Raw genomic sequence first — 22979 nt, 5'->3', positions numbered from 1 at the left:
ACGGCTCCAGCACGGCACTGGTGTCACCCAGAAGTCCTGCCCCGTCTCCTCCGCTCCCCGCGCTCCGGCTTGCTGCCTTTTTTTTTTTTTTTTTTTTTTCCTCCCAGGAGTAGCAGCGAAATGTCCTGTTCTGCCTATTTGGAAATGGGAACAAATTGCTCCCCCGCCTTACCTCGCTCATCGCATCCCATATATAGTCATATCTGCGGTCAAATGGCAGGCGGCAGCGAATGGGAAGGCTGTGCCTCCCAAAAAAACCCGGCGGGGGCAGTGAGAGAGGGAAAGGGGTAGGGACGAAAAGAGGAGGGAGGGGAAAAAGAAAAAAGCCCTTTCCAAAAAAGTATTGGATGTCTTGAGGAATGCAGTCAGCCCCCTGGGAAAGTACATATCTGTGAGGCGCTCCCTGCCCGCCGCCCGCACTCGGCCCGGATCAGCCCCGCCGCACTCCGCTCCCGCGGATCCTGCGCCCGGACCCGCGGCTGTCCCGCCACCTCCCGAGCGCTTCTTTCCGACAAGTCCGCGCGGGGACGCGCCCTAGCCCACCGCCACCATGGATGCCATCAAGAAGAAGATGCAGATGCTGAAGCTGGACAAGGAGAACGCCTTGGACAGAGCTGAGCAAGCCGAAGCGGACAAGAAGGCAGCGGAGGAGAGAAGCAAGCAGGTCTGCACCGAGGGCCCGGGCGCAGCCAGCGCCGGGGCGCAAATCTTTCCAGACTATACTTTTTTTTTTTTCCTCCTCCTCCCCTCTTCTTCCCCCTCTCGCCATACTTTGTTAAATCCCACCCCCGCGCCCCTGCAGAACTGGTTGAACTTTCCCTAAGGCAGAGCTTCAGCCGGCTGGAGGTTCCTGGGAGGCTCCCCCGTCCCCACCATTTCAGCTGGGGAGCAGCGCCCTGGGACAGCTGCATGACCTCTGTGCCTTTGTCACAGGGGACAGAGAGCTTAGAGAGGCTGCCCAGAGCACCTGGTTAGCGCTGGACAGATGTGCAGCCATTTGGCAAAGGACGGTTCAAGCTGTGTTCGCCCACTCCAGCATCACTCGGCAGATGTGTCCGATTCCAGCTGCCCTCCCGCCCTTCTCCGGACTCCTGCCCCACTTTTTTGTCCTTCTCCAATCCCCCTCATTTACATCTTGGGCGTTATTCGATTCAGGGAGGGGACACATTGTTTGCACGTTTCTGGGAGATCCTGAAGGAGGAGGGAGAAAGTGAGAGTGATTTATAAATTAATTTCACAGTTTTCTAAGCCAAGGGAGAAACATATTTGTGCGTTATATTTCCTCTTGTGCACCTAGTTAGAGGATGACATTGTGCAATTGGAAAAACAATTGCGTGGGACGGAGGATACAAGGGACCAAGTGCTGGAAGAGCTACACAAGTCTGAGGACAGCCTCCTCTCCGCAGAGGAGAATGCTGCCAAGGTATTGTGCCCTTGCTGCAAGCAAAGAGGATCTAACTGTCTCTCCTTCTTTCTCTCTCTGTCTGTCCTTTTCTGTCCCTTCTGCACTCGCACCTCTCCGTTTGCACGATCACGCTGCCTGCTGCACCTTTTCCTGCCCGCCCTCCCCTCTCCACCACTTTCCACCCACATCACAGCTGGAGGATGAGCTGGTGGCTCTACAAAAGAAGCTGAAGGCCACTGAGGATGAGCTGGACAAATACTCCGAGTCCCTTAAAGATGCACAAGAAAAGTTGGAACTGGCTGACAAAAAGGCCACGGATGTAAGTTACCCCATCCCTTTCACCACAAGGCTGACAGAGAAACCACACACTCCCTCTGCTCAGGACAGCCTGGACTCCTACTCAGCAGCAGTGCAAAGCTTTGCTGAAGGCAGGGTCCAGGCACCTCCTGGGCAGGGAGGTGGGAAACACAGCACTGCCTCCCTGCATGGGGTTTGCACACTATCAGAGGCGTCTGATTGGGTTTCTGCTCACTTGTGCTTTTCATGTGTACTTGCCACTCTAGATATGGAAGTAAAGAAATGGTGATTTATCTATTCAGGTGATGGGTAAAATGGCTCAGGCTGGAACAACACTGTCTTGATAGTGGAACAGAAGCAGAGAGTTAATAGTGAGTAGGTACAGGTGAGGGAGATCCAGAAGAGCAAGGGCTGCTAGTTCTGTTTTCAAGAGAGCTGTTCCTAGGCATGCATGTGTCTGATCTGCTGGTAGATACTGGTTTAGCTCACTGGTCTCTGAGATAAAAGGTCCTCTCCTGTTTTTTGTTGGCTTTTTTTGTTTTTTTTTTTTAAATCCGGAAGATGATACTTGCTAGTTTTGCAAGTTCATGGGACAGGGATCCTGGGAGCAAGCTGAGAGATATATATAGCTCAGCACTTTATATGGTAATAAGTCAAGAGCTTGTGCCTCTTCCAGGCCCTCATCCCACCCACCTGTCTGTCCCTGACATGCATTTAATGGATCGCATGCAAGGAACCATAAGAGTATATGGTCTGTGCAGTTAAGGTCCTGGTCTCTATTGCTGCTGTTGGACAATTCAATTCTCCTGGAGTAAATCTCAGTTCTAAATTACAGGAGTGATGAAACTACAGTATTTCCAAAGCAATGACCCTCCTTTTCCTATAGCTCAGCTTTAAAAGTCAGCCTCAAAGCCATAATGAAATGGATTTGCCACAAAGAAAGAAAGAATTGTATTTCAGGGGGAGGAAGGATACTTCCAGAAATGAAAATGTTACAAACAACAACTTGGCATGAAAGTTGTTATTTTTACTTATTTTACTTCTAAAAGGAATGAAGAATTAAAAAAGAGTTTAGCTTCAGTATGGCAATAAGTTACACAGCTTTGAAAGAGAACCCAGGAACTTAACAGACAGAAGTGTTCAAAGAGCAGGGGAGACGGACCCGTGTATAATATGGATCAGATGTCTGCTCTGTGCATGGCTGCCGGAGGAGAGGCAGCTTCCTAGCAGGACATTTCTGTAGCTTGTTCAAAGGAACCACATATAGATTCGGGGGAGATATTCCTTATATGGAAAAGTATGCAGACTATTTGGAAATAGCTTGCCTAGGACGAAGGCAGGAGAAATGCTGCTAGATGCCTGTTCTGAAACTAAGGATCTTCCTAACTGATCCCCGTGTCAATTTTCAGGACATTTTCCCCTGCTGGAAAAGTGTTTGGAAGCTAAATGAGGGCAATTTTATTTGCAGTCTTCCCTCAGGTGGAGGGAGAGTGTCTGGCTCGTTTTCATCGAGGAAAATGCCTTATTTATTTGTATGCATGGAATACATCTGACAGTTTAGGGAAGTATTTAATTTGTTGGCAATGCAGAGTGTGTTTTGGGGCATTGCAGTCGACCCAGTATTTTCCTTATTAGTTTGGATAGTTCCAAGCCTTAGGAAAAGGGCAGAGGCAGGGAGGGAGTGTCGGCTCGCTGGGACGGACACGCCTTTCACTGGGACGAGAAAATCTTACCTGTCCGGTAGGACTCATCTCCCAAAAAGCAGGCACATCATCCCCGGGGCCACCCCACCTGGGAGGGGGCAGCTGCAGCCCCCTCTCCCCTGCCCAGGAGCCAGGCCGGGTGCGGCAGCATCTGGCGGGTTGCTCGATGTCATTTTATGATGTTTGCGGGGGGAAAGGTGGGTATTGACCCGGTCCGGTCCGGTCCGGTCCGGTCCGCGGGAATGGCGGGCTGTGCCGCGAGGAGGCGCTGCCGGCCCGGCACATCCACCGGGCACGGCCGGCAAGGAGCGGCCCAGCCCCGGCAGGAGCGGCACATCCACCGGGCACGGCCCCGGCAGGAGCGGCACATCCACCGGGCACGGCCGGCAAGGAGCGGCCCAGCCCCGGCCACAGCCCCGGCAAGGTGCGGCACATCCACCGGGCACGGCCCCGGCAGGAGCGGCACATCCACCGGGCACGGCCGGCAAGGAGCGGCCCAGCCCCGGCCACAGCCCCGGCAAGGAGCGGCACATCCACCGGGCACGGCCGGCAAGGAGCGGCCCAGCCCCGGCCACGATCGGCCCGGCCATCCCCAGCCACGATCGGCCCAGCCTCGCCGGGAGCGGCCCATCGTGGGCCGGACTGCCCCATCTCCGGTCGCACCGCATCAGGGCCGGCCCATTCACTGCCACGACCGGCGCATCCCGGTTCAGGACTGGCCCATTCACTGCCACGACCGGCCCATCCCGGTTCAGGACTGGCCCATCCCGGTTCAGGCCCGGCCCGGCCCGGCCCCTCCTCAGGCCGGCCGCCCACCGTCCGTCCCCGCCCCGCCGCGCTCCGCTCGCAGCCGGTGCCGCAGCCCCGCCCCGCAGCGCTGAGGCGCGGGGGGAGTTCCGGGGCTGCGGCGGGCGGAGGGAGCGGCGCGGGCTGGGCGAGCGGCGGGCATGGCGGCGATGAGCTCGCTGGAGGCCGTGCGCAGGAAGATCCGCAGCCTGCAGGAGCAGGCGGACGCGGCCGAGGAGCGGGCGGGACGGCTGCAGCGGGAGGTGGACCAGGAGCGGGCGCTGCGGGAGGAGGTAGGGCTGCCCTCGGCCCGGCTCGGGCCCGGATGCTGGGCGCGGCTGCCCCGCGTGTTTCCCCGGCCGAGCGGGAGCCGCTGCCGTGTCCCACACGGTGGGTGTTACCTGCGGGAGGTCGGTGCGTTCCCCGGCTCCGTAACCCGAGCGCTGCGCGGGCCGGGCCCAGGTGCGCTGCGCAGGGAGACAGCGCTGGGTGTGCTGGCCGACAGCAAAACGCCGAGCTTGTATGAGGTTAAACTCAGAATTACTTGTTTTGTGTTAGGCTGTGAGCAAGGTTTTGTGGGGTTATTCCCCCCCACAAGGCCTGGTCTCTCTATCCAGACGAGTTAATCTGTGGAAGTCAGCATGGCGACTCTTGGGAAGCACGTAAGGCTGAACCTGAGATGGTACCTGGCAGTGTGAGCCTACAGATCACTGACCTTTGGGAGTTCTAGTAGCTGTAGCTTAATGTTTCTTGCTGTAAAATGTCTTTGAGACAGTTTCAGTGTCTTTAGTGGTTGCATAAAAACAAGGCTTTTGTGTAGTTCATTACAATAGAAAAAATGGTGGATATTTGATTCTCTTATACTATGGGCCTTTCTGCAGATTTTGGGAAGTGAGTTCAAAGGAAGAGCCTCCTGCTTACTGGCAGGTGAACTTCCTTATGGAGCAAAATATGGCTGCTTGTGCTTGTTTAACTATTGCATTCTTGCAGATCACTTGCATACTTGTTTTTTTTCAGTGAAGAGCTGTAGGTCATTTCATAAGGGTTTCTGGTTTTAAAAAAACTTGTTTTCTAAGCTTTGTAGGCTAAAGGACACAAAGATTCCTACTTTTAGTAACATATTATTCTGAATAATATATTAAGGAATTTCTATAGAAAAAGGAAGCTTTACTGTTAACTTTTGTGGCAGAAGGAGTAGTGCTGGAGGAGTGATTACAGCCTTCTGGTGGAGTCTTCCCTTAAGAGTTCAGCTACATTGCAATAAGGCTTAGGACCCTAAAGATTAGTGTTTGTCTCTTCCCTGGAGTTGGTTTATGTGGATGATGTGGAATTCTGCAGAGTACACTTACATGGTATTTAAATTTTTGTGTGGAGGGGTCAGTGCTGAAAACTGAACTCCCAGGCACATGTAGACATGTGCTTTTTCTGCAGTGCTGGCTGCAGGTGAGGGTTTTATTGTTGCAGCTGTATTTCTGCATGCTTGGGGAGGGAGGCTTGGAGAGCTCTGCAGCAAGTGAGCTGAGGTGTGAATCTGCCCCTTCCCCCAGTGCAGTGCCTTCTGTCTGTGGTATGTGACCAGCTGGGTTGTGACATGAGGGTTTTTTCTTCCTGTGCAAGGTACACATATGCAAACAACAAAAATCTACAGCTGTGGCCAAAATGTAGCACAGCCTCCAGCTTTTGATTGTTAAACCAGATTGTTAAGAGTTTCAAGGCTGTGATTAGCAGCCATTCCCTTAAAAGAGAATCTTCTGTTTTAAGTACATACATCTCAAAGGACTGCTGGTAATTACTTTTTCAAAATGCATGTTTTTTTTCCTCCTTCTGGAAAACAGAATCTCCCCTTTAACAGTGATAATTAACACCCAGTGGCAACTTATCACTCATTGTCATAGTCATCACTCATTGTAAAAATATGTGGTGTGTAAGTGCCACAGCAGAAACGCAGGTTATGTTTGCATGGTAGCAGTGGGAGTGCCCCAGTGTCAGTGGGGTTTTTTCCTTCCTTGCCATATAAGGAGAGAAGTCCTGCTCTGCAGAAGAATAACTGGGGCCTTATAAGGCTGGTTGGTAAATCCTTAGTGAGTTACTGGAGCAGGAAGTGAAGACTTGAACTTTAGTCACCCTGTTTTTTTAAAGCACATTTTATGCTCTTATCATGACGAGGAGTCTTGACATGATAATCATTAACTTGTAATGTAACAAATTTCCCTAGGGTAGCTTTTATGACAGGTCATTTTCTTTCCTAAATGTGAAAGTTCATATTCTTACTGTTTTAAAGGCAGAAGTCCAAAACCACAGGATTTGAATACTGCTGCATGATTGCATAGCTACATGTTTTATATTTGGATTAATGTGTGTCTCTAAGGATGAAGTCTCCTCCTGGTTCTATGCATTCACTATCAATGCATATTAATATTCAAAGATCTAATTGCTTCCCTGTTTATGTGTTAATTTCAGTCATTGTAGCTGGACATCCTTGCTTTTATGTCAAGGGTTGTTTTATTTCTCTGGCCTGTAAGTTATTCTGTCTTGTGTTATGTACAGCAAAATCTTTGCTGTGGGCAACTGTATCCAGCTACCTCTAGTTAGAGAAGAAAAGGTACCAAACTGATACTTTTGGGATCTATTTTTGCCAGAGAGTTGGCTATCCCCTCAACTAGACATCATAGGAAATTCAGATGTGTACTTGCTCACATATAGCAAATATATATATTATGTATGTTAGTTTTCAGTACTAATTTAGTGTTACTCTCTGAAGTAATTAACTTTTTAGAATAGTTACCCTTTATATATAATTGTGTTTAATATAGTTTTGAAAGAAAGTAAGTTTAATGAGGAGATTTCTGAAAGAAGACTGGTCTAGAACTTACTGTGCAACTTAAGCAAGTGTAGATTTGAGGCTGTAACATGTAATAGCTTGTAATGATAAGAGGCAGATGAGTTGTGAGTGTTGTGCAGAAGGTTAAGTGAACAGGTAATTCAAGAAAGGCAAATTTAGGGGAAGATTGAGGATGGAATATGGGAGGAAAAAAAATGTTTTAAGGGATTGCTGCCTGTACCAGAGCTCTTGCTGGTGCCTTTTTTTGTCAACTCTTGCACAGCTTGCCTGTACACAAAACTTCTGTGTATTTGGGCACTTCTTAAATGTTCTCATATTCCTTCTGTGTCAGCTGTCTCATTGCAAATGCTGATCCACGTTTACATGTTTACACTGAACCCTTCTTATGGAACTGAAGGAAATATCAGGACAGTTCTTACAAAATATGGTGAAAGGTCATAAATAAAGGAATTGGAGTGACTAAAGAATTGAGTAATTAGTTTGTGTTGATTTGATTTTTAAAAGGGAAGGTCTGTAATTAATGTCTGCAAATACAATAACTGAAAATATTTGGATAACAATGCATAATTCTTCCCATGCAGTTCTTACTAGTACTAGTTGTACAGTCCTTGATGTACTTCATTGAAAACAAGCATTAATCACTTTTTTCCTCTGTTAAGCAATAACTTCACAATTCAAGGATGTAGATCTCTATGTATGGACTTTTTAGTGGATGAAGTCAGAAATGACAGAAGTGCTGTTAAATGGCACTAGCAGGTAATGGGGTAACCTTTCACAAGGGAATGTGTGCCTTATGATGAATTAATTTCTGTTCTTCCTGTGCTTAGGCTGAGAGTGAAGTGGCTTCTCTGAACAGACGCATCCAGCTGGTTGAGGAAGAGTTGGATCGTGCTCAGGAGCGCTTGGCTACTGCCCTGCAGAAGCTGGAGGAGGCTGAGAAGGCTGCAGATGAGAGTGAAAGGTGGGTGAAGCCACACCTGAATGGATTGTTCCCCTTATGACAAAGATCATAATTGCCAGGGTGTGGGTTATGGAAAGAAATTAAACCACTCCCAGGTCTCTGAACATAATCTGCTCTTCCTTTCTGTACACAGACTTCAGTTACAGCTTGTCTATAGAAGTGTCCAAAATATCTGGGCTTGGATTCTTTTTCTGTTGTGAGGATGAGATTTAAGTGTGGTAGGTCTTTTGGTACCACATCCTGGGAAAACTGCTTGGCCCCACACAGACTTCTCTTATTAGATGACAACTCCTTGTGATACTCTTGTGCTATTGTGTGATTCTTGTTTTCCTTGTGGGTAGAAAATCTCACCTGTAGAATAGCAAAGTGCTGGAAGAGGCTTTGGTTCTGTTGGCAAGATTGGTACATGAAGGTGAGTTAAGGAAAGAGACTGATAATTCCTTCAGATTTTCACAAGTCCATAATGTAAGTTAGGAAGTCAAGATTTGTGACTTTGGAAGATATTCTCTCTTCTTCCAATTGTGTTTTATACTTCTGATAGAACCTTTTATTATGGAAGAAGCCCACACATTCTGCATGTGTATTTCTATGTTACTAAGGATGCAGTCTGTTGAAAAGAAATGTGCCAGAAACACAGAGTGTGTTTTGAAACATTTAAGGTAATTTTGGATCAGACATGTGCAATACAGTTTTTCTTGTTATGAAGAATTTAAATTTTGCTTTTAGAGAGCACAGAGAGCTTCTAGGGCTCTGACATGGCAAAACCCAGGGGAGTCTGGCCCATAGACATGATTCTTGTCAGTCCTGCAAGAGTCACAACATGCTGTTGTTGTGTGTAAAAGCAGAGATGTTTTCAGTCTTATTAGGGCTTTAGAAGCAACCCCCTTATTTACCTTTCTATAAGGTGAGTTTTTCCTGCAATTTAAAATGAGAGAATTCTACAGGTGAACTACAGTAAGAGCTAAATAAATCACACTTTTTATTCCTTCCTAAGACATGCTTTGTTCCTTGAACTTCTGAAATGTAAGTTCAGGGGACTAAACCTATGGTGTGAAGGCTCAGCTGTCTGATGTGCTTCATTCACCTGAATACAACTGTTTGAAAGTCATATACCACAAGCAGCAGAGCTGGAGATCAACTGGCAAGCCCTGAATGTTGCATTTCCTGTTTTTCACGTTTTTCAGAGGAATGAAGGTCATTGAAAACAGAGCCCAGAAGGATGAGGAGAAGATGGAAATCCAGGAGATCCAGCTGAAAGAGGCTAAGCACATTGCTGAAGAGGCTGACCGCAAGTATGAAGAGGTCAGTCCTTGAGTGCAGGTCATCTCTTTCTAAAGCCCATTAGGCTGTGCCTGTAATTTTTGTTTTTCTCTTTGGCCTTTTAAGTTCAAAAGATCACAAACACCACTCTTCAAAGGTGTGAGAGGAAAATTAGACACTCAGATACCTCAAGGGACAAGGTGACAGGAGATTTGTGCTCAGATCTTTCATTAAAATGTTTGAGGGTATTCCCTAAGCTCTTAGGGATAGAAGTATTTTTCAGTTGCCTTTTGGTGAATGAGAGGAATGTCTTGAAAAATGTGAGATAACTAAGTCTCAAATTAATAATGAGGATACCACATAATCAAAACTCATGTGTTGACCAAAAAATGAAGAGGCCTGGCCCCCTGCTTTGTAGGTTCTAGAAACAGGTGACGTGTAATGCAGCAACTAACACATCCCTGTGTTACATAATAACATCCCTGTTACAATAACATCCCTGATTGTCCCTTGTCCCTGTAGGTGGCTCGTAAGCTGGTGATCATTGAGAGTGACCTGGAGCGTGCTGAGGAGCGTGCTGAGCTCTCAGAAAGGTAAGTGTGGAGCTGCCCTGAGATGTGTGTGGTGCTAGAAGAGAGCTATAACTGCATGGAACGTTGGCAGCACGTTGTGTATTCAGCTCAGAGCTGTGTTTTGCTTGTTAACTGAAATTGTTGAAGTAAATGGTCATTGCCAAAGTAAATGTGTTCTTCTGTGTGTGTGTGTTTTGTCACTGCATGCTGTACCTGCACACTGATTTTGTGAATGGCTTTTGTGCATTTCATGTGTTCACTAACAGCCAAGTCCGACAGCTGGAAGAACAGTTAAGAATAATGGATCAAACCTTGAAAGCATTAATGGCTGCAGAGGATAAGGTACTGATACTAATGAACAGTTTTTAGATTTAACTGCAACCCAAGTGTTTCAGCTTCTGTAGACAGTTAGCTCACTCAGTAGTAACGAGTCCTTGCTATGCTCTTCACTCTCTTGGCATCTTGCTTTGGTGATTTTCTTTGGTCTCTTTTTTTGTTTATTCATTGATTTTTGTCTTCAAAACTGATCTCCTGTGCAGCCAAAAGAAGCTGAACTGTCTCACATGTGAAAGCTCTGTAAATGTTTCTGTGGAGCCAAGAGCTGTAGATAAATTTCTGTCTGGTCATTGTCTTAATGTGCACTTGAACTGGCATTCAGCATCACAAAGAGTTGCTTTCAATCTGTGATGGATCAGCTGCTTTTGAGGCTGTTCTTTTGCCCTGTAATTGTTTTCATTATTCTCTATCTTTTCCCCCTATTTTCTCCTGTTTCTTTTCCTTGACTGAATCTTCCATCCTCCTCTTTCCTGCCTTCCCTCCAAAATAACAGCAAATGTGCTGAGCTTGAAGAGGAATTGAAAACTGTGACCAACAACCTGAAGTCGCTGGAGGCTCAGGCTGAGAAGGTAGGCTAGAGACTTATGTGAGAATGTGCCCCTTGCATTGTCATCTGGCCAATGGGATTTCCTTGGTATGCTGCTCACTTTGCAGCCTTTCTTCAGGGCTGCTGTCAATAGAGGCATTTGGATTTACTCCTCAGTTCATATTTGGCTCCTATTGGAACACAACGTGTCTTGTAGTTCCAAATATATCAGTATTATTTGGCCACATGTTCTGCTGAGTACTCTGACAGGATTAAAGGTTCATTATAGAGTGTCCCTTAAAATGGCATTGTGTACTAACATTAAATTTCTCCAAAAGACATTCCTCTTTAAAACTGTAGTACTAATTTCTTCTCAGAGTTCCCACCATATTGCACTGGAATGTAACTCAAGGGAAGTTTGACTCTTGTAATAAACCACATTACCACAGCCTTCCAAGTGGAATTAATTTTGTTTTGCATATAACAATTTCTTGTGTATAGCTAATCTATTTACAAGACTTTTGAATGTGAGGGTTTTTTGGTATATTTAGAATACCCATCTAATACCACTGATCCTCTTTCTAATTACAGTACTCACAGAAAGAAGATAAGTATGAAGAGGAGATTAAAGTTCTGACTGACAAACTGAAGGAGGTAAAATTAGAGCTGTTCTTTGCAATGTATCTTCCAATGCACCTTTGATTCTTTTAGTATAAACACTACTTTGATGCTGTAAGGATGAACATAACGTTTTGGAAGCAGTTTAATGTTAAATATCTCCACTAGAAATTAGTTTATATTAGCCTTATTATTTGCCTCCACTCACTGTACTCTTTTCCTCATTTGAGTTATTTCTCCTCTGCTCCTAAGTACTATGTGTGCATGTTTCTTAAATAGTCTGTGTTTGTCCTGACTTCAGGCTGAGACCCGTGCTGAGTTTGCTGAGAGGTCAGTAACCAAGCTGGAGAAGAGTATTGATGACCTAGAAGGTATGAGTTGTTTTTCTATTTACTGTGGAAATGCATATCTCTTATTCTTCACTTGTCTGGGGATGTTTGTTGTTTTTTATATACCAAATTATGTCACACTTATGTAAATGGGTCTGCCTAAAGAACAGACAAAATATTTTCCAAATGAAATGTATTGACAACTTAAATGCTTCAGGTGAACAGTGTTTTGCTCTTGCCTGTTACTTTTTCTCTTATGTTCTTAAGTCTCCTTCCAGTTTTTTGCTTTATACTCTTCTATTTGGAAATGCAGAAATGTTACAGAGTAAATGATCAGATGATAAACTGATGAAGAGTTGCATTATATTTGCAGTAGTTAGGAATGTAGCAAGCTAACCTGATTTATTACTGTGATAAGTGTGGATCGGGACAGGCATTTTGTGGCATAGACCAGTTATAGGGTTTGGTAAAGGTAGTAGATTGTGTACATAATCAGGACAGCTTATTTAACTTCAGGGGGTTTGTTTGTAAAGTGCAGCAAAGTAGTAGAATGTGCTTCCTGCCTCTGGAGAAAAGAATTCAGTGGGACTTTGTAATTTGTAGCTATATGGAGTTTGCTATTTAGATGCATTACACTAAGTGTAGGATTTGAAGAAGCTAAATTGCATGGCTTGGCAAGCTGGATTCTACATGAAGGTGATGAAATGCCTAAGTAGCTGCTGAAAAATTATGATCCCTGACTCGGGAAGGAAGCAGAGAAGAAAGATAAGTGTTTAGAAGGAATAAAAATTGCTATATGCTGAGTTTGACATCATGCAAACAGAGTGGTTTAAAAAAAAAAAAAGGTGGTAAAAAATAGTAACATCCTCCTGGAGCCCTATTTTTGGATCTTTTCTCCCTAGCTCCTGTATCCCTTCCTAATTAAAACAAAAATCCATGGCAGTGAAACATGGATTATTGCTTCTTTTCTACTCTTTATTTTCTTAGTTTTCTGTATATCACAGGTTGACCCATTGGCAATGCAGTTAATGAACTTGTTGCATAGAACTGTTCACTGTTTTCTTTCTTTTATTCTTCTCTAATTTTGTTTCATTTTGTCTGTCATGACACTTCTTTCTGTGCACTCCTCCCCTTTCCTCTGGCTTCTGGATGGTATCCCCACGCCACCACCTTCACCTTCCATCCCACGGTCCTGTTCCGTTTCCTTGCACACCTCTGCCTTCCCTGGGGGAACATTAGATGAGCTCTATGCTCAGAAACTGAAGTACAAAGCCATCAGTGAGGAGCTGGACCACGCTCTCAATGATATGACTTCCATGTAAATGTCATCCCAGCTTGCCCTGCTGCTGCTTCCCTGCCCTCACTGATTGCGCAGTACCGGCCGTGTGGAATGGTGCTCCCTGTGCAGGGGGAGATGCTTTCCTTTAGAGACTGTAGGGCTACAAAATACCATGAACCATTGCTTTACCCTGGCAAAGTGTGGGTGAGTGTTGTGCCAAGCCTGGTAAATACTCATGGTGATTTTGTAAGCTTGTGGTTATTCTTTGGTTCTGTTTCTTGTGGTTGCCCTTTGTGTTTATCTTTCCAGTTCACCTCTGTTCAAACATTATCCAACAAGCCCATCATGTTCATTTTACCAGAGAAAATTGCTGTGGGACATGTTGCATTCAGAGTGTATTCCTTTGCCTACTCTCACAATTTTTGCTCTGGCAAAGTTCCTGCAGAAATGTCAGAGAAATTTAGATTTAATTGTATTCTCTATTAATGACAGTAGAAAGTGTTTATCTAAATTTCCATAACTTCTCTGAAAATTTCAGCTGTTACCACTAAATTGCATGTATGAAAATGGATTTAATGTACCTTGTCATTTAAACCCATAAAGGCAACAATTGAATTGTAGGTTGCTTCTGCCTATTTTCTGGATAGCAGTTATAATTTTATTTGCATACACCAAAATTTGGTAATACCAACTTTAGTCATAAGAAGAAAAATAAAGAGTGGCAGGAAAGTAGGAGAGTCAGCAGCTGTGAGGTGTGACTCTTGCTGCAGTGTTTGACACAAATTGACTCTTGTTCCATGGACTCTGAACAGAGGTCAGCTGTGCTGCCTCCATCTTCCTTCCCATGCATGAGCACTGCAGCTGACATGGGAGAGGGGAAGAGCTGTGCTTCTCAAGTGCTTAGGAGCTGCAGTGTTTAGTCCCAGCATTCCCCTTTGGAAGGCCAGGCATGCTTTCAACAAGACATAAGGTTTGCTTAGAGCTTGAAACATACTGTGTGTGCACTCATATTTTAAATGTTTTTTTTTTTCTTCATGTTCATTACTTTCCTCTTTCTCTCTACCAGCATTTTAGGAAAGGTTTAATGTTGCCTGCTTTGTATGCTTTGATTTTTTTTGTTTTTAAATTCCTTCCCAACATATGGTTTTGCTCAGTAGCTTATGAAGCTTTCCTCTGTATAGAGAGATTACAATATTTTTTCAATTTGGGATATTTTTAAGTGAAAAACAGACTTAAAATTGTACTCTACTGGTACATGAGGACATGACTGTCATTCCAGTCCCAGCATGGTGTGCTGTTTCTCTAGTGTGGTCATCTCAGCATGCTGGGCTTTGCTGTTCCATTGCTGCTTTTTTGGAAGTCTTTACTGCACCTTTTTTTCATTTTCTACTTTATTTCACTTTTTCTTTTCGTGCAGATAATTTTCTTTGCTTCAGTTCTCCAAAGACATCTTCATCGGGCTGGATAAACCATCTTTCCAAGCTTTGGATGTTTCATGGGTTCCTTGTCCTGTCTTCTAGCTTAGTTGACTCTTCCTCTATAACCTGTCTCAGAACATGCTCTGTTTGTGCTCTGCTGTACAGAAACTACATTTCTCAATGTAAAATAAATATCCCAGCTGTATCCCTTTTGCTATTCCTTTGCCTTTTACTTATTTGAATAACTATTTAAGTTATTAATAAAATTGGCTCTTTTATGCCATTAGGGATTTAATTTTTTAAATTAAATTTTTAATATTTTAACTGAGAACACTTTTGCTTGAGTGTTGACAATGCCAAGCCAGTGAGTGCAGTGTGTGGGATGGTGTGAAAGCTGACCAGTTATTATCTTGGTTTTTCTCAGATTCTACTGCAGATAAAATGACAAATAGCTATAATAGGAATTTTTCCAGTTGTTATTGTTAGGACAAAATTTGCAAGGATACTGCTTCCTTGGGGTCACTTGGTCATGGGAGCCTGGCTGTCAGAGCAGTTACATCCTTGATGTAACCAGATTTTTCACTTTAAAACCTGAAATCTTTTCCTAGCTTTATGCTGAAGATTTCTCTTTATTTAAGTGTGCTTGTTCATTAACTTATATATATGAGACAGATTTAAAGAGGCAATATCAAAAATTTTAAATTCTTTTTTTTTGTCCAGAAGTAATCCTTGAAACGTCTTGCAAAAAGTTTTTCTTCTTTCACACCTCAATTATTCAGCAAAGATGATGCTTGCTAACATTTTGGGGTTTAACAATGTATTTTTCTTGAATGGCATGGTAACACTGGAAGTTCATTTGGGAAGTTTCAGTAGCTTTGCACTTGTGCTCCGTTCACACTTGTGAGTTTGAATTGCAGGCTTATGAGAAATGTTTCAAAGCTGGAGAAGGAAAATTCTCATGATTATACTGTTAATGAAATGACTCTGCTCCAGAGTGGAACATCATGGGTTTCAGGTTTCAGCTGATTTGTCACTGTCTAATTAAGGAGGAGGCATTAAATACTGACATCTTCTGCTTTTTTAATATTGTTATTTATAGCTAGGGAGTTTATTGCCTTATTTTAACTTACATCACAGTTAAAGAAGTTACTTCCCAGTTCACATGAAGGTGAAAACCAGATTGATTTCTGATGATGCCATAACTATATATTGCTAAAGTTCCTAAGTCACCAAAGCAGAATAAATTCATTATACCATAGCTGAATTTAGTTTTTAACTTGTAGAATAATGTAAATGTCTATTTCTTGCTCAGCTTCAATATTATTCAGCAGTGCAGTCTAAACTAGATTTTCTCCCCTCCTCAAAATTTGTTTTCCAAATAAGACTTGCAAATGGATGCATTCCCTTCCTGGCCTGCTTTCCTTGGATAACTTTGGCATATCCCAGTTTTCTGCCTATGGCACATCCTAATGCTGCTGGCTGGGGAGAGAAGCCCAAATACAGGATATATATCAGCAATCACAGATAGTTCAAGTAACAAAGTTCAGTAACTTACCACTCCTCAACTGACATACAGTAAGTGGCTGTGTGTGAAGGGTTACCAAATAGAATGGGATATATGAAAGTTAACCAAATATAATGGGAGGAATATTTGTAAAATGATGACTTCACAAATGCAAGGGTTAGGGGGAATGTGGTCAACTGTAACTTGTCATCTGAGCCACAGTAAATTACACCACAGCAACTCCAACTTCATAATCTATTGTGTTTTGGTTCATTGTTTTAGCAGAGTCTTTAATCCAGTCAATTCCTTGCAATACTGATGTTTCTTAAGAAAAGTAATCAAAAAAACCCCAAAATTCATTGTGAGAACCTGTCAATTTTTACCATAGTGATTTTAAATATCAGTATTAAAATTCTGCCTTTTGTGTCAGTGATGACACATTGCTGCACAGAGTACTGGGAATGGGCAGTGCAGGTTCCCAGCAGCTGCATGCAGAATTCCTGGCTGCTGCTGCTGCTGCACTGCAGGGAGCTGGTGTGGTTCCCTGCTCTGGTGTGGTTCAGCACTCCTGTCAGCCTCAAGTTGTGGTGTTGTACCTGCCATGTCCGGCTGTTTCTGTGCCTTCTGTGCCTGAGGCTCCTTCCCAGGAGCACAGGGCTGGCTCTGGGCCAGTTTTGCTGGCTCTGTACAGAGCCAGAACTCCCTGCTTGGCTGCTGGGGCTCCTGCAGTGCCTCTGGAGCAGGTGGCCACACAAGCCATGGGGAATCACTGTACACTTTCCCTGCTTTACTGTGTGCTTTAGTTGTTTTAGAAGTCAAGAAGTACTCTAAATCTCTTCCTCAGTCAGAGAGGAGATTTCTGTGATGATAGTAAGCATAAGTTCACGTGATTAATTTTTAATTACAACAGCTTTGCCAGACAAAATGAAATTTTAGTTACTCTAAGGTTTTGATGGTTTTTTTACACATATATATGACATTATCATGATGAGAGGGACAAGATCCATTTGTTACTGGTGCAAGCTGTGAAGTCTGCCCTGGCTTTACTGAGCTGGCTGAGGGAGTTTGGGCTGGGGAGGAAGCTGGGAGGAGTTGCTCACCATACAAGCATGTCCTGCAGACCAGCTCACTGCACAGCTTTGCCTTTGCTGTGTCCAGTGCCTGCAGGGGAAGAGGATTCCTGTGGAAGCTGTTAGGCAGCTTGTGAAAAAGAATGAGAAACAGCCATTTCCTGTAGGGGAATAATCTGGGATCAAGAGTCAGGAGAGCAGTTAGGCTATTGAGAAGAATATGGACAATTTGAGAACACAAAATAGTCAAAAGCCATTGTGGAACATTTTTTTCAGTCTGCAAAGCAACTCTCACTAAATGTGCTGTCACAACATGGCTGTGGCTGTTCTGTTTCAATATGAATTGTCCTCTCTGTTTGCTGTTTTTGAGCAAGGTGATGAAGGTGCTCATCCTTCCTTTTCATTTTCACCAAATGTGAGTCTGTTTTCTTACAAAGTAAAACTTGGCAATTAAAGTGTGTTGATTCCAGTAACACAAATATATTTTCCTATCAAAATTAACACTCAGCCTATCACATTTCCTAGGAAAGCAGTATGGGCTGGGTCAGGCCTGGTGGTAGTTGCCTGCTTACATCTCTTCTGTTTCTTATGCTAGCTGTGGGGCAATTTCTTTCTCTCTACTGGCAGATGAGGTTCCACCACACCTTAAATAGTTTGCACAGAAAAGTGGCACTCATAAAACACTGTACAGAAGACTAAAACAAGACCTAGTACTTACAGGAATATAGCTGCAGTTCTTCCATTTCTATTCCAGTTTGTGTCTCACTGTTCCCCACAACAGGATTCTTAGCCAGTTCTTGATAAGTTACAATAGCTGTTCCTTGGAGTAGCTGTTTAATTACTAGAGCTCTAGAAACAGAGGTAAAATGTTTCTCTCTGTGTTACTGAACTGTCTGTCATGTGACCAGTTTCTTTATTAACTCTTATTTAACTGTTTTCTCTGTCTAATCTGTCTTCATTCTGCCTCTTTTTTCCCTTCTAACCTGCTTGCTGCCTGTACAGACCAACTCTACCAGCAACTTGAGCAAAACAGTCGCCTAACTAATGAACTAAAGCTGGCATTGAATGAGGATTAAACTTATATTGTTAACCTGGTTGAAACACCTTCTTCCAAATTTCCTTTAAGAATGAATCAGTAAATGTAGAAATAAGCAAGAAGCTTAGAAATTGATGTGTTTTTTTTAAGCTGTTGATTTTGTGGTAAATTAATGAAAGAAATTCTCAGTTTCTCTTGGGACAATATGGAAATGCTTCCTCTGGATGAGGCTTTTCATTATGTGTCTCCACACCTGTTTTGGAGGAGCACTTTTCTGCTGTACAGTAGTTTCTTTTCACTTAAGTGAAGAGTACAGCATTTCACTAACAATATCCAGAAAGGAACAGCCTGCCTTGCAGAAAGGCACTCAGTTTATCCAACAACATCAATTGGACCTTAGATTTTTACCACAGTGAGAGAAAAATACTGGCTAGAATTCATATTTCTGTATTTCAAAACCAACTTAAAGGATACTTACAGCTGTTTTTTCTGGAGACTTTGATGTGATAATTTTGCCTTACTATGAATTTGGCTTGTATTTAAAAAAAAAAAAAGGATGGGAGCTCCATCTGAAAATTCCAAATCAGTTCAAAGGTATGCTTACATAGTATGTAGTTACTATTACTGATCCCAGTAGGATGCACCACCAGAACATTATGCTCATTTACTGTATCACCTATGTGTGTTAAGTGATTGTCCTATGTGCATGCAACATAAGGCCACTAACTTCAAGTTTGTTTATTTTCTAGAAGAAATAAATTTCTTAAAGGTCACTGAAAACTTTAATAGTTTTCATTTTTTTGTTCTTAGTGTTTAATTCTATTAAACTTTTAATGATGTATATGCAAAGAACTTTTTTTCTTTATTGCCTACTTAAAAAACAAAAAAAAATAAAATAAAAACCACTTCTTATCTCACATACCTATAAGCAAAGAGCTTCCAGAACATTGTGTCTCTGTGGGCAGTGCATTTTCTTAACAAATGCAGCTGTAAACAGTTCTAAACTTGCATTACTTGCTGTTTGATTAATTTGGAATTCTCTCTAGTTGTGTTATCTGGAAACATTGGTATTTATGAGCATGCACGTTTCTTAACTTTCTAAACCTCTGAGAGAAGTGATGATTGCATGCCTTCATGTTCTGAGAATTGATGCCTCTGGAGAACTGCTATTCATGTTTTAATTTTCTAATCCCACAACAGAGAAAGTGGCACATGCCAAAGAAGAAAACCTTAATATGCATCAGATGCTGGATCAAACTTTACTGGAGTTAAACAACATGTGAAAACCTTCTTAGCAGCAACCACGCTCTTTGTTTTATTATTTTTACACCTGCTTGCCGTGAAGCCCCATAAACATGTCTTTATTTTAGTTTCACCACAGTCACAAGAACATCTGCTAAATTATCAAGCAGGGGTCAGGGAAACACCAAAATGGGCAAGCCATATGCGGGTTAAGCAACTTTACATTATGGTTTAAACGTGCCATTTCCCAACAAAAATGTGACCTACACTTTGTAGAGAGTTCAGCAATTCAGTCTTTGAAGAATCCTGGCTGTGGCAGTGTCCCACCTCAAGTGCCAACACAAGAAGAATGATTCTTGTTCAAGAGGGATCAGGTGGAAATGGTGCTATTTCGAACAAAAGGTTCTACTGGAAATCTTTTGTTTGGTATCAGACAAGTTAGGAGTTGTCCAGCACAGTAATTTATTTTTATCAGAACTTGACTGATCTGTGAGAATTTGGACTTTCTGTGCCTTCTAATTCAGTAAAACAAAGATATGTAAGCAATGGAGAAAAGTGAAGGCTTCTGAAGGTTTTAAATTGTATTCTTGCAACTCAATACAGAAGTGTAGGTCAACATTTCACCTTGAGTTTTCATTCGATTGTATTTTTCATGTTGAAATGAAAGATTCAATAAATTCAGGACAAAACATTAATTTGGAAGAGATTGTGTTAAAATGTATTTTATTTGTGGGGGTTTGGGGTAGGGGAGGAATTTTTGAACTGATATTTGCCTCACTTTTTTCACACTTTCTTTGAGCAGTCTTAAAAGTATATCTGTATGTAAACATTGTATAATGATATGAAATAAAATGCACATTTTAGGACATTTTTTAAATTTTGTCCTCCTGTGGTTTGTTTTTCATCACATCAGTTTCCTGTGCATCCCTGTGTGAACTCTGCTTGTGTGCAGTGTCTCTGGTTGTGTGAAGCACTGTGAACACGCTGGCTCTTGGTCTTTTCTGTGTTGTGAGGTGTTGTGGTTTGGACAAATGGAGCTGTTGCTGCTCCCTTTAGGGCCATATTGATTTGTATATCTTACCTGATAATATGTGCTAATTTACTTCAATGCAGGATAAACCTTTGAAAATCACGTGTCACGTTCATAAGAGATATTTTTGCTCAACTTTTCACTACTGGTTGCTATTTTCTGCATATGTAGGTGTGTTTACTTGAATTGTGAGGTCTGTCAATGGGCAGCTTTGGGACTTGAAAAATAATTTTTATTCCTTTGTTTTGTGTTGTATATTGCTGAAAGCTGATGCTGTCCACCCCTCTAGCAGCAAGGGGTACAGATAACCTTCCAGATCAGAGAATCTCCGTTAGTGCACCCTTAGCAAGCAACTGAAAACTGGTGACTTTATCAGCTGGTGTAAGCTGGTAAAGTAATACACAATAATTTCAGGTTAAGAGTCAGAGAGGGAAGATGTACTGGTTTTTTTTATTGTGTTTTAAAGAGAGGAACTTGGCAACATGACAAGCTTTTGTGTGATTTGTTGGCTGCTGCCAAGTGATCCTAAATGGAAAGGATGAAATCACTGGCTTCATGTTTCTTGTGTGGTTTTGGGGAGCAAAATACATGTTACAAGATTCCTGCAAGGCCTTAGCTTGTGCTGGAGACAGATAAAATTCCAGCCACATAGTGCAGAGGTAAGTTACTCTAATCTCTTGCTCCTTCCTTGCTTAGCACAAGGAAGAAGTGTCAGGTAGTTGAGCTCTTCAGAGTTCATTCAAGTCCCCTTGCAGATGTGGCTTGCTCTGTGCTGCTGGGGTCAGGAGGGCTTCCTGTAACAAAGTTCTGTGCTGGCAATTGTTTGTAGAGCAGGGCCCAAGGCCACCCAGAGAGTCAGAGGCTGTGCAGGAGTACAACAGAGGAGCACTTGGCACTGGGCTGCAAGTCTCACACAGCTGAATGTGCTGCCAGCTCCACTGGGTTGCTCTTATGGTCCCTTGGTATGGGCTTGAGTCCTAAACAATGTGTCTGAGTGAGGTCAGACCCTTTGTTTGCTGCTTAAAATTGCTTTTCAGGAGACCACAAACTGCTTTGTGGTTTTGGGAATCTGAGTTCAGCTCTCACTGTGTGGAAGGGCAGGGAAAGGCTGTGGTTTTCCTATCTCTTAGTGGTGTCATGTCACCACTATTAGGGCAGGCATGTGCAAGGAAGGAGATAAGAATTAATCTGAAAAAAACCTGTTTGCAGAGTAGACTTTCCCAAAGTGCACTGCTCAGATGAATCCATAAAGCTTCATAATCAGTAAATAAAAGCTTTCCAGTTTCAAGGAGAGCTGAGTGGAGCAGTGAACATGATGATGGATGAATCACATCAAGTGGCCCTTTACCTGACCAGCAACAGACACTTAAATACACATAAGGATGTATTTGCTGGAGCAGGAAAATTGTTTTTATAATATCTCATAAGCTACTACCCCTCATGGGTTCTTTAGATGCAGTGTCTAATCAGACAAAACTCAGTGAAGCTACAAAGCACTGGCTTGTAAAACAAGAAAGCTGAGCCCTGATTTAACCCCATTCTAGCAAATTTGCAGCTACTTTGCTATTTTAACTAAAAAGTTTGTTTAATCACAGAACCCCACATCATTCAGCATTCCTCAAGATGTATGTCCTAGTTTGGAGAGTTACTCACCCTTTCTTTTAATGCAAAAACACATTTGGCAGTTTGAAATATTTCCTAATTGTGCAGCCATGCTCTTTAATTTTCTGGTTTAGTTTTTGAGCTGACCTCTCTCAATGAAATGAGTAGTTCTCAGAGCACCAGAACTGGCAAAACCTGCCACCTTCCTGTCTCATAGTTGGCTGTAAACTTGGAATTAATTACTTTTACACATTGGTGTTGTCTGCTGCTCCCTCTTGGCATTTCTCTGATATTGAATAATACACAAGGCATGCTGCAGGTTGTGCTTTCTTCCATCACAACCCCCAGAGGCATGTTCTATCTTAATGGTTCTTTATGTTCACAAAACTTGCAAAAGTGTATTTATTAATTCTGTGTGGTCAATCAGTTCAATCAAGAGTTATTGAATGAGTGAGAGATAAGAAAGAAAAGGTGCTTTGATTAGGAAACAAGGCTAAAGCAGTAGGCTGTACCTCTAGAGCATTGCCATTCAGCTCTGGATCTGTAAGGTGTTATTTATGTGTATTAAATGTTAATGTATTAAATGTCAAAATCTGCATTGTCAAAGATCCCTATACTGCTAATATCATAGAAATATCTGTTACACTGGGCTGTTAGGTTTGTTAGTGGTAGCAAAAGAAGAAAGTAATTAGCCAACTAAATTTTAAAATTAGGAGAGGAAATGCTCTGCATGATTCAGCATATCGAAAAATAGAGAACTTTTTTCCTCAGGTATTCCTCTGGGTGGACTTCTTTTTATAATGGAACAGGAACATCAGTGAAAGATTAAGTGGGAATTGCAGCAAAAAGGCCAAAGTGGAGGAAACAAGGATAGTGCTTTTTATCTGCATGGAGGACTTTTTGAAAATGCACACAGGAATAGCTCTTTTAATAGAGGGAAGCTGTATCACTTACTGTCTTCAGTTGTGTTGTGTTCTTTCCAAGGTACAGAGAATCTGTACAAGTCTGCATCATCTTCTTGGCTTCAGTTGCAAACCCATTTAGTTTTCTGTAAGTCAGCACCTTGCCAATTTGTAATCTGCAGCTGAGAATTGCATAAATGCAGGATGTCCCTCAATGCCAGCATTTTAGTGAGCAGTCTAGTTAGTCCAGATGGAAACAAT

At 42.8% G+C, this 22979-nt stretch overlaps 1 protein-coding gene across 26 annotated transcripts; it reads left to right on the top strand.

The window, feature by feature from the left end:
* The first annotated feature begins 274 nt into the window (after window positions 1-274).
* TPM1 (tropomyosin 1) lies at window positions 275-20052 on the top strand. 26 transcript variants are annotated; one of them, XM_056499412.1, is made up of 10 exons: window positions 283-664; window positions 1599-1724; window positions 7861-7994; window positions 9179-9296; window positions 9777-9847; window positions 10656-10731; window positions 11280-11342; window positions 11608-11677; window positions 12875-12953; window positions 14332-14537. In XM_056499412.1, exons 1-10 carry the CDS (start codon window positions 551-553, stop codon window positions 14333-14335), a joined length of 855 nt encoding a protein of 284 aa, XP_056355387.1. In that variant the 5' UTR covers window positions 283-550; the 3' UTR covers window positions 14336-14537. The 26 variants fall into 26 exon arrangements, with proteins under 26 accessions (XP_056355388.1, XP_056355387.1, XP_056355390.1 ...); XM_056499415.1 differs by lacking the exon at window positions 10656-10731 and adding an exon at window positions 10093-10168; XM_056499426.1 differs by lacking the exons at window positions 10656-10731; window positions 14332-14537 and adding exons at window positions 1298-1423; window positions 10093-10168 and having other exon boundaries at window positions 369-664; window positions 12875-12957.
* The last annotated feature ends 2927 nt before the right edge of the window (window positions 20053-22979 follow it).

Source organism: Oenanthe melanoleuca, chromosome 10 (genome assembly GCF_029582105.1).
Source record: "Oenanthe melanoleuca isolate GR-GAL-2019-014 chromosome 10, OMel1.0, whole genome shotgun sequence".
NCBI lineage: Eukaryota > Metazoa > Chordata > Aves > Passeriformes > Muscicapidae > Oenanthe > Oenanthe melanoleuca.
Note: the sequence above shows the minus strand (reverse complement) of the source record. Positions and strands in the feature narration are given on the sequence as shown.

Coding starts and splice junctions, on each gene's coding strand:
- TPM1 (XM_056499424.1), top strand. CDS start 551: ATGGATGCCATCAAGAAGAAGATGCAGATGCTGAAGCTGGACAAGGAG. Junction 9,297..9,776: donor CTGACCGCAAGTATGAAGAG/GTCAGTCCTTGA, acceptor TTGTCCCTGTAG/GTGGCTCGTAAGCTGGTGAT. Junction 11,678..14,331: donor GAGTATTGATGACCTAGAAG/GTATGAGTTGTT, acceptor CTTTTCGTGCAG/ATAATTTTCTTTGCTTCAGT.